At 44.1% G+C, this 14,424-nt stretch overlaps 1 protein-coding gene across 14 annotated transcripts in view; it reads left to right on the top strand.

Moving 5' to 3' along the window:
- PITPNM2 (phosphatidylinositol transfer protein membrane associated 2) overlaps positions 1 to 14,424 on the top strand; it is a 132,286-nt gene that overhangs the window by 66,165 nt on the left and 51,697 nt on the right. For all 14 annotated transcript variants that reach the window (XM_080558876.1, XM_080558875.1, XM_080558870.1 and 11 more), the window contains one exon: positions 220 to 392. In XM_080558876.1, coding sequence (XP_080415002.1) covers positions 315 to 392 — 78 coding nt within the window. In that variant the 5' untranslated portion in view covers positions 220 to 314. The remainder of the gene's footprint in view (positions 1 to 219; positions 393 to 14,424) is intronic.

Genomic DNA, 14,424 nt, shown 5'->3' with positions numbered 1-14,424 from the left:
TTTAATGGTATCCCATGAAGCAAATCAAAATTCCTCTAAAAGATTCTGTTCAATTTGATATTAAGGGTCTGGTAACACTCCAGGGATTCTCGTCTCTGCTATTAAGCTTATTGCTATTACAAAAATTAACGTTTGAGCTCATTTATTTATTTTTTTCTTGGTAGGATGTTCTCCAATAAGAATGGAAAATAACTGCTGCTCTCTCTCGCTCTGTTTCAGGGATCCTCAATGCATTTGCTTGCCATTATTTAAGGAGCCTTTACTAAAAGCTTCTGGATTGTGTTTCTAAGAGGACAAAAGATTTTGTATTCAAAATGCTTATAAAGGAGTATCGTATTCCTCTTCCGATGAGCGTGGAAGAATATCGAATCGCGCAGCTGTACATGATACAGGTCAGTAACGTTTCTGCTGGTGTGTTTGGTGCAGGCTGACACAGGGCTTTGTGTGGAAGAGCATGTGGAGAATGAATTATTTTAAATTTGAGGTTTTCTGAGCAGGGGGAAAAAGGAATACAAACTTCCAGTTATAAATTCCTGAAGTTCTGCCTCCTTTTGTCCTTAAATTAGAGAACCTCTGTTCGTCCTGCCTGGGGAAATACTGGCTCACGGATAGGCCGTTCAGGAGAAGGGAAGTATTGAGCCTAGGGCTTTGGGAACCGAACTGGAGGTGATTGGGCTGTAGGGCTTACGCAGCCACTGCTTCCCAGCCAGGCTGCGGTAACTGATGATGCCAGCTCCATCTGCAAACCAAAGGCTTGTGCTCTTTTGCACGGAAGAAACAGGCGTAACTTGGAATTTAGGGGAAAAAAAATCTAGATGTGGTATTTCTTATGTGCCACTATGAGACAGATACTAATCAGTCGAGGCATAAAACTTATGTTATTTTTAATAGGCTGTTGAATACTGGTGGGACTTTTTGTTAAATCCCCTCTCTTCAATAAAACAGTTAATAAAAATGTTGGTTTTTTATAACTCAGATCCTCTGTGCCCATGTTCTCCCAGTGTTTGAAATCCAACTGGGAGCGTTTTTAAAAGGAAATGAATTTGAAGAGTTATTTCATTGTCCCGCACCTTAAATAAAAATTAATTTTGCTTATCCAACAAAGCACACGTCTAATACTGAGTTGGCAGTAGACCTCCTCTTTCTGTGGCGGGATGAATGCTAGCAGAATCCACTTTGGTTCAAAACCTAAAATGACTTAAATTTAAGGAAAAATATATAGCAAAAGCACAATTCTATCCCTTCTCTCCCCCAACCGTCCAACTGTATTTCTTTGTGGACTAATACACTTGGACTTGACTGCCAAAACAGCGTATGGTACGTGTTTTCGAGTGATAACAGTGTTTTTTTTCTGACACTACTCCAGGATATGTATCATCTTTGTGCGTTTAGCCTAAATGTGAACATAAATTAGTAAACATTATTCCTAGGTGGCATCATTTTTGTCTAGCTTTTCCTGATGCTGTAGTAGCTTTGAATATTGTTGTAACTATTTTGTCACAAGTTTTTTCTTCCAAATTTAGCCCAGCTGTTTTAAATAAAGAGCTGGCTAATGGAAGCAGTGTGTTAGCTGTGCAGAACTCCTCAGCGAGCAGCAGAGCGTGCAGGAGAACGATGTGATTAAGGAGGAAGAGCCCACCTAATTTAACGGAGGATGAATTGTTAACTGGGGAGTGCCTGCATGAGGCCTGCTGTCAGACGAACTATTTGACTGTGGAGGACTTGGTCAGTGGGATGAGTTTGCTGTTCGCTTTCAGCAGTTAAAATAATTAATGCGGAGCACTGGGCTCCACTTTGTTCACTTGACAGTGATTTTGGCCATATCTTCATGTCAAAGGACTGGACATGCCGTTAGGGCTTCGTGCAGGGGGGAGGTTCATTGGCCCAGGAAACTACATCAGAAACTACACCTCCATCCAGCCCTGCTTCTAATTTTCTAATCCTTTGATATGCAGCAAAATTAGTTTTCCTCATGGGTCAGGTGCAGTAGCTGGTGTGCTGGGAAGTGATGTTGTCACGTCTCTGATCTCCCTCCACCTACCCGGCGCAGGGCAGTAAGAGATGCTGGATGTAGCCCAAGATGCAGGTGAGCTACAGAAGTGAAGTACGTGGCAAGCAAGTGACTTTGCTCTGTTATGTGTATGAGTAGTACAAGAGGAAAAGTTAGCTGCGCTTTACACTGAAAGTAGTCTTAGCTCAAAAAAAATATAATTATCAAAACCAGGAAAGCCACTTACAGTAGTATATGGAGTTTATGTTCTCTTTATTAGTATTAAGTAGGGATCTGCTTCTTGAAATTGGTGGAAAGATTACTGCTGGCTTCAATGGGAGCTTTTCCTAGACCTTGCTATAAAATGTCCTTTTTCTTCAGTGTGATTTAGAAGTGGAGGTTTTGTCTGTGAGACAGCTGCTGGGGAGAGAGCAGTGGGGAGCATGACTTGCGTTCCTTTCAGAGAATGGGAAAGTGCTTCGTGTCTGTCTTTTATTTTGCCTCTGAAATGTGTGGGGAGGTCACAGGAGAAGCAAGCCGTGTAGGTTGAGCCTCCTTAGGGGAACAAGCAGAGATATCTGTATAAAACAGCAGTGTAGAGGCATTTCTTAAAAATGTTTGTCTGAAATGTGTAGAACAGAACCATTTAAAGTAGTTCCTGGGGAGAGGAGCAATTCTTAAGAGCAAAAGGTTCATTTCAAAGACATTTGTTGCATACAGTACGGTGTTGTTACCACTGGAGACGCCAATCAGCCCGTTCTGTAAGAAGCAGTTTTCCAACAAGGTAAAAAGGATATGTCACAAGTATTCCTCAAGGGTTTTAGGCAGTCTTAAGCATGTCCTTGAAGATGATCACTCATTTAACTTCAAGCTCATGAGTGAAGCTCCCTATTAAGCTCCAAACCAGTTGGTAGAAAGCTGCTCTTTCAAGAGCAATCAAATCATTCTCCCGGATTTCAGCATCCTCCCAGCTAAAGATCTCCAAAAAGATCTTCCCACCTGGGGATGAAACAGCTGCTCCATGCAGTTCCTCTGGGAACCCTTTTTGCAGAATTAGGCCCTCCAAGCCATGTTGGCATGGGCGTTCAGACTCAAGCTGTAATATTGTGGTCACGTTTTAAAGACGTTTCTATGGAGGTTTTTGCCTTTGCAGTGGAAGGTCCTTTCATCTCCTTTCAGGAGGGAACAGTCCCTCCGTCGTGTTGCAAGCCATAACAAAATTTCCACCGGTTTTGATGTAAGCAGCGTCATGCCCAAGTAGCAAAGGATCTTTCCTTTGAGCCAGGACAGGCTGTACTTGCATTTACCATGTTTGCAGGACGGGAGAATTAAAATTGCACATTATTATAAACTGTTGTTGGTACACTGTGCCTCTCGGCAGGCGAGACATACAATAAATCATTGTGTCCGCGCCCACGTTGCTCTGAAGCTCCTCTTGTGCTTAAAGTTCCCCAAGCTGGTTTGTAAACCCGTGAAAACCGAGATGAGTGGCCTGCTGCTTCCTTTTGGTTTTTCCTCTTTTCTGGGGGAGGTGGAGGGTGGAGAAAAAAGGAGTCTCTCAAGTATTGCTTTCTGCTAGCTTCTGAAATACTATCTACAGAGACAGTGATTTCAGTACTTTAAGTAGCACTTAGATTCTTCCATAAATAAGTTAATTTTACATTACAGCAAAGGGCTTAATGTACCCTTCAGTTGCTTGAAGCCTAGCAGGTCTAAACTGAATAGCTTTCTTCTATTAAATTTTAGTCTATCAGTATCACTGTTTTCATGGGAAACCTCTCACGCAGTGTTGTTGGCGTCATTGGGTTGGGAGCCCTTGCTGCGTTAGCCACGGAGCAGTTAGGTCTCAGCTCCTCCATGTGCACAGTGGTTGTGGTTCATTTTTTTTCATCATAGCCGCACTTTTCTCTCTTTTTCTATCCAATTAAAACATACTAATTTTTATATCTGAACTCAGAATCAGTGATCTTCCTGTCTAGTGTGGCCTGTCGTTCTGATGCATAAAAGGCAAAAAATATATCAAACCAGTGAAATCACTCTTTGCATCTCTTTTCTAGATAAGAGTTTTACAGTGTAATTTTTTTCATAAGATCTGTATGCACGCATTTAAAATCCCACTGCTGCTTCCAAGGGGGAGAGATGTCTAGATAAACTTGACCTGCAGACTTGCCCACAGGACTGCAAGGAGAAACTGGAGGAACTGCAGGCTCCTGTCCTAACATAAGCAGAAAGCTACTTGGGTAAGTGCTGGCAGTGGAGACCCGAAATGAAGCACAAACAGTTGATGGAGGGGACTGTTCCAAGCATCTGTAGGGATTTCTTTCTGAAGAAATGCTGAACCAAGGACTCTGTCATGGATGTCTTCTCTGACTCTGTGTATCACCCCAAAGGCATGTGCAATGTTTCTGTCTCTGCAAGGACTGTGAAGCCTCTTGGGCACAAAGGATAGGACTGTTCTGTTTTTTCTCTGTGACACTTTAGATAAATCTTATTAAGGGAACTCTTAATTATTTCTCTTCTAGATGTTTGCATATTTGTCTCAGCAGCTATCCTGTCCTGTAACATATGCTTTCTTTTCTTGTGTGTTTAGGGAATGTACTTTCTGTGTCCCCCCTTTGCCCCAGAAACAACACACATTTTAATATTAAGTCTCTGTCTCCTAAAAGCTTGTATTCCAAGATCTGAAGGCATTCGTAGGAAGATCAGTATGTTATTAGCCAAAGGTCAGCCCATTTATTGTCATAATACCATTCATTACTGCAGTTCCATATGGCATGGGATTCCGAGAGACCATTGCCCTTCTGACCCCTGCATAAGACGAGAGGATTCCTCACATTATTAAATCTTATATTTATACCAGCGTGCACAGCTTGCTTTCTCTGTTTCTCTGTTGTAAACAGCTTCAGTCCTCTCTTGCTCCAAGGAGATTTCTCTGGGTACTTGTGACCTGCCTCCCAAGACAGCGCGTATTTTAGAAAGACTTGCTCGGACCTAGTGATTGCCTTTTGAGGATGGGAGTTATTTTAAGATGCTACTTCATCCTTATGAGCTAATAACAGTAATACTTTGTTATTCGGCACTTTGAAGGTCCACAGCTGGGGAAGGACTCTGGCCCTTGTTTGTGGCAATCTCTTTAGGAAAAGCCATCTGCTCAGCACTATCCGTTGAACTTGGCCGGGATCCTGGGCGTCGAGGGCTCTTCGCATCTTTTAACATGGGCCCGTCTTCTACAGTCCCTCAGGGCTCTGCATTTATTGGCTTTGCTGAAAATTCAGAGTGTGTTTCCAAGCATCTGCGGTGTGCTGTGCTCACCTGTCGTAGTGCCGGTGGAGCGCCGCCAGTCGCTTTCCTCCCTTCCAAAAGGTGGTGGTGTGTCGGTCGTCGCGGGCTCCAGACCCCCGCGCTGCCCTGCGTTCGCCTTTCTTTGGCTGAGGCTCTCAGGCAGGGCCTTTGGGAACAGGCTCCACCACAGAGCCCGTTTTCGGTAATTTTTGAGGCCATGTGCTGATATCTGGGTGCAAAAGTCTTGTCCCTTAAACTGTTAGCTACACTTGGCAATTGCCAGCAGGCTCAGCAGATGGTGCAAGATTGAGTGGGGGAAAGCAAAGCAACCCTTCATCTCTGGACACCGAAGAACAGGATGGCTGATTATTTTTTCGTTTCGTTTGCAGATGCCTTGGCCATCTGGACAGATAGACATGTATGCTTTAATTTCAAAAGCAGGTGACACCGCTGACAGCTCCGGAGACCTTGGAAGATGCAGAGTCTCCTAAAAGCAAAATCCTGGTTTGAGGATTTCAGTGAATTTCTATGCTGCAGGATTCAAAACCTGTGATTCTTATGTTCTCTCTTCCTCCTCTGGTTTTTGTAACCTTTTGTCTTTGATCACAAGGGCTTGTGCCCTTATGAAAGAGGACACGGAGATGCTCACACTTGCATTGCTTCTGGATCAAGGGAGGGCTGCATTTGGGGTTACTAGACTTCAAGTCCAATTTGCAGGAGTTGACATTGACAACCATATAGATTAATGTTTTGGAAAACCCTACAGAAATAGCAAACTTTTTCCTTTTTTTTTTCTTTTTTTTCTTTCTTTTGTAGTCATTATCTTGGAACAGTTCTTAAATTGGCTGCTATTCCATACCTGGTGAAGAAAGTTTTTATTTTAGAGTAATGAGCTATGGTGCTTTTACAGTCTGCATGCTTCTGCTCTCCAACAAAACTCAGTGAAGATGAGATAAGGTTATAACAAAGCATGATTTTAAACTTCAGATTTGTACTAGTTTTAATAAAAGATGCAGCACTGATAATCCTACTGGGTTTGCGGCTGTCAAAAATCCTTTTTCCTTCTCTTTCATTTTTATTCTTATGAAAGAAAATTTGATCTGTCTACCTGTGAACAAAATATTGATTGTTGATCTGCATTAGGTCCTTACTTCTAAGATCTGAAGGCAAGTGATGAATTAGGTATTAGGAAAATTCCGGGGATTTCTTTGAGCCAGTCCTCTGGTAGTTTAGTGTACAGTCTATTGGGGAATAGTTGCACTAGGTTCCTAAAATCTGGGATGTAGTCGGAGGATCAGAATTGATCCGAAACAGGGAGTTGAAATTTCATCTCTGACTCACAGCATAATAATGGGCAACTTGCTTTTTCTCCTTCTAAACTAGGGACAGTAATCCTCACGGACAGTGTCTGTGGAATAACTAATGCAGTGAAAAATCCATTTAAAGACAGGGAAGGAAATACTTGAGGTAAGATGAAATATTGTGCTGGAAGTGTAGCAGACATTTTGAAAGATGGAGCGTGTGGGGTAAACAAGTTTGAGGTATCTCCATAATAAAGTGATTCCTAATTCATGTGCCTCTGGCACATACAGCCTTGGCTCCGTAGGAGTGTGGCTGGGTGTCTTTGTAAGGCGGGGTGATTAATGAGTGGCCATGAGAACGGTTCTCTTAATGCTGTAAATTATTTATAGTCCTGTGCAATTGATTGTCCTCAAAATATCCTGGTATTGTACAAACAGCTTCATTAATTTCTAGACCCGATTCTAAATAATGCAGCGCATACAATATTTTACAAGTTGACGCTGTGCATACCTGTGCTCTGTCTTGCAAGAGCCTGCTGATGACAACCTGTCCCAGCTTTAATTTTTAGGGCTTTTTTTAGGAATATGTCTTACATTACAAGAAAAGCAGCCAAGAGTGATGGTGCTGCAGATGAGGCACAAGTAACCTGTGCTTGCTTGGGTGAGAGCAGTCCTTTCTTTGGGACAGGGCCTTCTGCAGGTCCAGCTTTGTTCTGCTTCTGCTGGCTGGGATTTCTTGCAGGATTCTCCCTGTATCTTGAATTCTCCTGGTGGCGATGCCCTGCCCTCGGAGCCTGGTGGAGCTGCTGGTCATGCCTGGGGCTGGGTGCAATGCCAGGATCTGTGACTGTCACCTCAGGCAGCTCTCAGGAGAGCGAAGGGGTGGCAGGAGCAGACCCAGAATCTCCTGGACACTAAAATACCTCCCACCAGCAAGTGGCTCTTCTGACAGGAAGACCCTTCAGGGATGACATCCTTTTCTTTCTCCTGGTGTGTTTACTGCCTCCTTGGAGGCAGCATTACACAGTGATTGAAGCAGGGGACAAAAGGCCAGCCATTTGTGTGTGATAGTCCCAATTCTTGCTTGGTAAACTCAAGGGAAGAGCCCCGTAATATCCCTGCTTCTGGCAGGGAGGTGATCAGAGGGCAGCTCCCTGCAGAGCATGGGAGGACCTAAAGGGTCAGCCTTCCTGGAAATTTCATCTGTGCGATACTAGATTGGGAAGACAGATGACAATGACTTCATGGTTACTCTCAAAATCTTCTGCCGAATTATGTGATGTGGTTGGGTACGCCCAGTGAAACCAGACTGGCTGGAAGGGGAAGGGCAGGAGGTGCTTGGCCCTCCTGGTGGCTCTGAGCGTAACCCCCAGCCGCAGAGCATGCAGGACAGCCCTTTCCTGCGCAGAGTTGATGCTGTTGATTTCTGATCTGTCAAGAAGTAGCATCCCTTCCAAATCCAGTCTTGGATGGGGGCATGAAGGTGGTTTGTTAATGGGTAGAGTGAATTGGCGAGGCTGTGCTAACGGCCAGCAAAGTCTTAGGTCTTTGTGAAATGTCTCCGTCGTGATAGAGCTGTCCTGTGTGGCCATCTGCTACAGCAGCGTGGGAGATGGCAGGGTCTTTTCGTGGTATGGTGGCCGGGTTCCTGCCTGTCTGGGCAGCCTTCTGAGTTCTCCATGTGCACTCTTTACAACTCACTCTCGTTTTAGGACTCCTTTTGTTTGTTTTCAAATGGATGGTAGGAGCACTTAAGACCAGGTTTTATATTCAGCCGGTGAAGTGCTGATGTTTGGGATAAGAGGTACTGCCCAGATGGAAGGAAGCACTGTGCATTGCCCAGCTATTGATCAAACCTAGAAAGAGGATATTTAAAACGGCTGCTCCTTTGCCTTCATTAATAAAACTATTGACGAGGAACAGATTTCCTTCCCCTCTCTCCAGTTTCAGGTCATTCCTACGTGTACAGCGCAACGAGAAGTGGAAGTGCTATCGTAGAGCTTCGTGTTCGGATTGTTGTCCTGTTGACTCGAACTAACCTTCCTTTGCTAAATAAGTATTGACACTGGCCTTTGTGTAGTTTTTTTTTTTTTACAATCACTAATTGGATTAAAGCAATTGTCATGCGTGAAGGATGCATGTTAGAGCGCAAAGGGCACATGGAAAGCTCGGCGTGGGCACCATGGTTACTGGTGACATCACTTGGTTTGTGTTAGCAGCAGGGATATGTGTGCAGCGCTGGAGCCGAGGTGAGGATGGCCTAAACTCAACCCAGCCGACTGCTGATGCAGTCCCATTGCCATGGAAACGGATGGTGCAGCTTGGAGTTGCCTGCATTCATAATGTGATGCACGTGGTGTATACAAAATCAGGGTCCTGTGGCGTCCGCAACTTCTCAGAGGAGGTAGAGAGTGGGAAATCCCACTGCGGTGGAACTTGGTTTGCCATATGGGTAGTGCCACCGTCGCTGTGCACGAAGAGGTACAGTAAGCCTTGCGTTTGAGTAACAAGAACCAAACTCACGAGTTCCTCACTGTCCTCCAGCAACGTTGCTGCAGGCCTGTCAGTCCCCCTTGACATGGATTGTTTCTGATTTGTACTTCACAAAGCACAGGTTCAGAAGTACCATTAAAACCCAGCCCTAGGGGGGAACAAGGTTCCTCTCTCCTGCCTCCTTTAATATTGTCTTCCCAATACAACCAGTAAGCATGCACTGGACTCCTGCATACCAGGAGCAGAGAAGCTGACCTGCCTTCCCTTGCTTCAGGGCTGCCGAGTGTCTGCAGACTGTTTTGCCGTATCTTGTTAAAGGTCCCGACTCAAGCCCCGTGAAGATTGCCACATCACAGTTAATTTGTTGAAATGGGGCTTGAAAGATCTGCATGCTACACACAGCCCTGCCAGCAGCTCTGTCTCTTCAAGTTACTTTCTCCCCCTTTAAAAGGCTGCTCCCTTGCCGAGCCTGTGCTCTCTAATGCGTAGCACTAATGGCACTTTGCTCTACTGAGTGCAGTACAAAAGCCTTCGACTGACAGCCAAAGGTTGTGTGTGCTGTTCTACTTCAGCAACCTAATGTATTAATAACAGTGTGGGTGGTTTTTTTTTTTTTACTTTTAATTAAGTTCATGTAACTTCCTGTTTTGTCTTAGAAGATGCTGTGCACTGATAAAATTATGTCAATTTTGATCTGATCAAAAGTTTTCCTTCTTGGCTTCTGTAAGAGTGGAAGAGCACCATCTCCCCTGCTCCCTTCCTTTTTCGCACTAACAAAGTTTTTTTCCTCAGGTATTAGACTGATTCAGGTGATATCACCTTAACTGAATGTTTCGTGGTCTTTGACACATGCATTTTTTGGGGAAAAAAAATGGTTTGAGGCATAAGGCTCAACTACGCTTTTAGGATAAAACAACATTTTGTTTTCATGGTCAAAGACCTGATTTTGGAGTACCTGCAGTAAACACTGAGCACGAGTGGTGCCTGGTCTATGAGATATCTGTGTCAGCAGATGGGAGGTTGGTGGTGGTGAAAGCTGGTTGCTCGTAATGAATTAGATGTCAGTTCAAATGATCAAAAAGGAGTGGCTAACAGAACCCAGCGCTGAGTCATACCGCGGCAAGAGACAGCTGAAGACAGAAAGGATACACCCATGTGTGTGCACACAGTCACCGTGCTTGTTATCCACGTACAAAAATCCTCTGCTGGAAAAATGCGCGAAGAATAAGCCATGTATTAGGTTCGGGACCTCGTGGTATTTTCCAGCATCTCTATCGTTGGCCTTCTGGTTTTAGGTGCTGTGTAATTCAGGCTTGCAGCAGCTATGGCTGCAGCTGTGCATTTGTTGTCGTGCTGTTTTATTTGTGGTGCTCGATGCTGGTATAGCCACAGTGAGCCCAGCTAACAGGCTGCATTGCTTCTAAGCTCTCCCAGCATTTCTGGAAAGGGTTATTGAACTCCTGTCTATCAAGGACGAGGGGGAAAAAAAGGTAATTTTTAAGCATAAAAGTGAAGGGGAGGGAATTTCATTTCCTGCCTAAACTTGACTTTTGTGACCTAACAAAGTAGTGAAAAAACTGTGAGGGATGGGATCTTCTCATGAGGGGAGGTAAGAAGGGTGTAAAATAGCAATCACACTACATGCACCTGCAACGCGCCAGCTGTGGTGTAACTGGCACCTTCTTGGTGCGTGCAGCCCTGGTGTGCCCCGTAGCGTGTGCACCTTCTTAGTGCGTGCCAGGAGCACATCGGGGCAGGCGGTTGGCGATGGGAAGGGGGCAATGCTTTGGAAAATCAGTTAGAAGATGAAATCATGGTCAGCCTAAATGACATCCGACCAGAGATGGTTGGGAATACTTCTCCCTTAACATATAGAAGAAACTGAACACAGGTAGCTTACTGCTCTCCCATCCTAAATTTTGTTCCTTAGCTCTTTACATCTTCAGAGCCTTTGGTCTTCCTTTCTAAAACAGAATGGGGGAAAAAGTTCTGATTGCTGAAACCAGGTCTTAAAAGCTATCCAAAAATGGCCAGATTCATCCATCCTAAGCAGCCTCAGGAATTTTGTTTTCTGGTGAGTTGCATGAAGCAATTTAGGCTTTCTCTGGTTCCCAAAGGACAAGGCTGTTTCTGGGGTTTTCATTGCCACTTGTGATAGCCTTTGGATCTGAAACGACAAAACCCAGTAATTGGCCATAGAGAATGTTATCTCAGCCTCCTTTGCCACAACAGTATGAGGAAGTGTTAGCAGGATCCTCTGGGGAAATTTGTTGTCATGTTCTTGTTCAGTGGATACGTAGATGCCTTTGCTATCATTATCAGCTGAAACCATCTACCAGCAGTAAGCTTCTTGCATCTGTGTCCAAATGGGATGAGAAATCCCAAGACTTGAGTGTTATTTTAATGGATTCTCCCAGGAGAATTTGTCTGGACTATCAACATATCCTGTTGCCTAATGGGAGCTGGAGGGGAAAAAATTGTTCTGGTTATTGTTTCCAGACAATGGTTTTGTGTCCTCGTTATTCATGGACAATAGGTCTACGAAGTGTAGCGCTGTCAGTCTTCATAACTTGAATAATCTCAAATCAAAACTCTCATGGGTCATTGAAATAAGCCACCAGCACTGTGTAAATATATTGCGGTAATGCACCAAGAAACTTCACTGTGAAGCTAGAGCATGTCAACCCTTTATAATCACTGTCTAACTTATTTGGATTGAGGAGTTGAAATGTAAACAATAATCAGTGGTAAACAAGGTAAGATTATAGCCGTAACCTGTTTTTAAAAGCTAGAACAATGCTTGGATTGCCTGCTATCACCATGCAACCCACCCCATCTTTACTCCTCTGCAGCATTGCTCAAAGTAGTAAGTTACAATTAAAAAAAATAAAAATAGAAGAAATGAAGGCACTGAACCACTTGCAACACAACCGTAGACTTCGCAGAGATGTTCTGTGTGTGGACTTGAGCCCATACACAGTTGTGCTTTACTCTGGAGATGAAACACCGGGCATGTGTCTCGCTGGGCAAGGGGATGGAGGACCTGCAAGCTGATCACCCCGTCGTCGTTCGCGAAAGGCTTTGTTTGCAGCCGCTTGTCTCCTGCTGTGAAGGACAGATGATAAATGGGGTTAGGCTAGCCCGATGTTTAAACGACATTCATCGGAGTTATTCATTCCGTAATTGTGATGGTGAGGTCATGTGCTGTGTCCCATGCTATGCTGCTGTGCCAAGAGATTTATTTTAATAGAACCCTTTAAGTAACTGGCATTCTTGCTAATCATGGTGCATCTGCTTCTCTGGGTTCCCTGTTATGAGTAATTTAATGCTATTACTTTAGCTAGGAGGGATCTGTGTCACCATCTGTCCTGGAAAGCTATTGATGGGGCTGTGCAGAACATCGAGTGGCATCAGCAGAGGAGAGGGACTTCTAAAGGGATGACTGGATTTCCTGTTGTAATACAATATAAGACGGTTTACTGTGATTAAAGCTTAGATATCTTGCATATAAAAGCTGTTAGCTACTCTTTGATTTTGTTGGGGACTGTTCCTCAGATGTTTATGTAAAGGGAAGATGCTGTTGTCAGTAGCAAGTAGCAGTAACACAGGTAATTTGCTAAATAAAGCATCTTCTTTCTGTAGGGGCAAGGTCTACGAGGCTGAAACCTTAAAGACTGACCCTAAAATGCCTGCACAGCAGCCACTCCCAGCAGACGGGTAGTCTTTGGAGAGGGCTTGCCAGACACTTCTCAAGCCAAATGTTTTCCTAATCAATGGTTATTTTTTAATTGTTGTTTACAGACCACTTCCTTGTAACGAGCCCTCTCCATGCTGTAGCTGAGTCACAATAGATGTGAAGAGGCTATATGGCTGAAAGCAAATTGCTCTTCACTTCCAGAAGTGGTGTACTTTCGCTGAACCACTTAGCGCAGAGTATCATCCTGGTCTGTTGAGTGTGCGTTGCTGATGTCTTTATTTTATTGTCTGAGATATGTATCTTATTTTTGTCTTTATGACAGGTTAGTAATTGTACCATTTACCATCCAACCTGGCCCCTCTGTTCCTTCCTGACCTCGCTGTGCTTGTAGCCCTCTCTGTATGCTAATTGAGAGCGTGCAGGACTGGGAGGGAGCTTTGTGGGGATTTCTTGAGAGTTTTTCTTTGATTGTAGCGTTCTTCCTAGTGATAAATTGTGGTATGTTTTGAATATAGTTTGGCCTGACTCAGTCCTTGCTCAAAAGATAGTTCAAGATGCAAATTTGCAGCTCTGATTTCTGTCATGTAGAGGTGCAGCTCTTAGTTCACGTTCATCTAAGAGAATATTCTTGCTGTCCCCTGTCCTCTTTTGTGTAGGTAAGTGACAAGCAGGAGGAACACATAGGGCCAAAACTTGCTTGAGGTTTGCAATTGGGTGAAAGAGGCTGTGGGCTGGAGCTGGTCATCTGGAAAGGCTGAAGGAGGAAGCATGCACTGCTCTCAGAACAGGGTTCGTGGTCTCCTGCAGGTGTGCAGAAGTGAATAAAATAACCAGAAATCAGAAGTGGGATGCAAACTGACTTCCCCAAAGAGTCTCAGTTAATTTAGGGTTTTCCCTTCTTCCTTCCCTCTCCAAGCGTTGGGAGCATGACACCATGCCGCATCTCCGGCGATCAGACAGAGAAGTGGAGAACTGTCGGAGAGGGATAAGGCATTTCTCGGAGATACCTCTGAAAAGAAAAGCATGAAATCACATTCCCACAAGGAAAGCCTAAGAGTGTTTTTATCCATTTTAATTTCAGTTTCAACTGTGGCTATTAAAACAAAATAAATCTTCAGTGTTTTGGTTTTCCATTACAATACAAGCAGCTGTAAGTCTAGGGACAGGATTCTTCCCTGCAGGTTTGGCTTTGCACCATCCTAGCAGGTGCTGAGTCCACTCGGTGCTGTGGATTTCTTGAAAAACTCCTAAATGGGTTTTGGTCCGAAACAAGGACCGGTAGATTGGACTTGGAATTGTTGGTAACCACATAATCTGGAACAGTAGTTTTCAATCTAGCTGATGTGTGAGTCCACATGTGGTAATTTGGCACAAGGAGAATCTGTATTTCCTCTGCTTATGATTTCCACGTGCTTCTGCCATATAATAAGACTCTAGATCTCCATAATTTGTATCAACTGTTCAGAGCAGATGCTGCGCTCTTATTCTGTCTGACACATTCGCCATGCCTGCTGGGTTGCTTTGTTTTCCAAGACCTTCGAGTTAACCAGATTTTTGGGTCATCAAGATTATTTAATGTTATTGTCATAAATATTTGTACAGGACTTGGTCAATGCTTATATAAGAACTGAAAGACAGTAATTTGTTTTAAGAGGATGTGT

This window comes from Anser brachyrhynchus (assembly GCF_964034855.1).
Source record: "Anser brachyrhynchus genome assembly, chromosome: 17".
NCBI lineage: Eukaryota > Metazoa > Chordata > Aves > Anseriformes > Anatidae > Anser > Anser brachyrhynchus.
The sequence above is the reverse complement of the archived record's forward strand: the minus strand, read 5'-3'. Positions and strand labels throughout refer to the sequence as shown.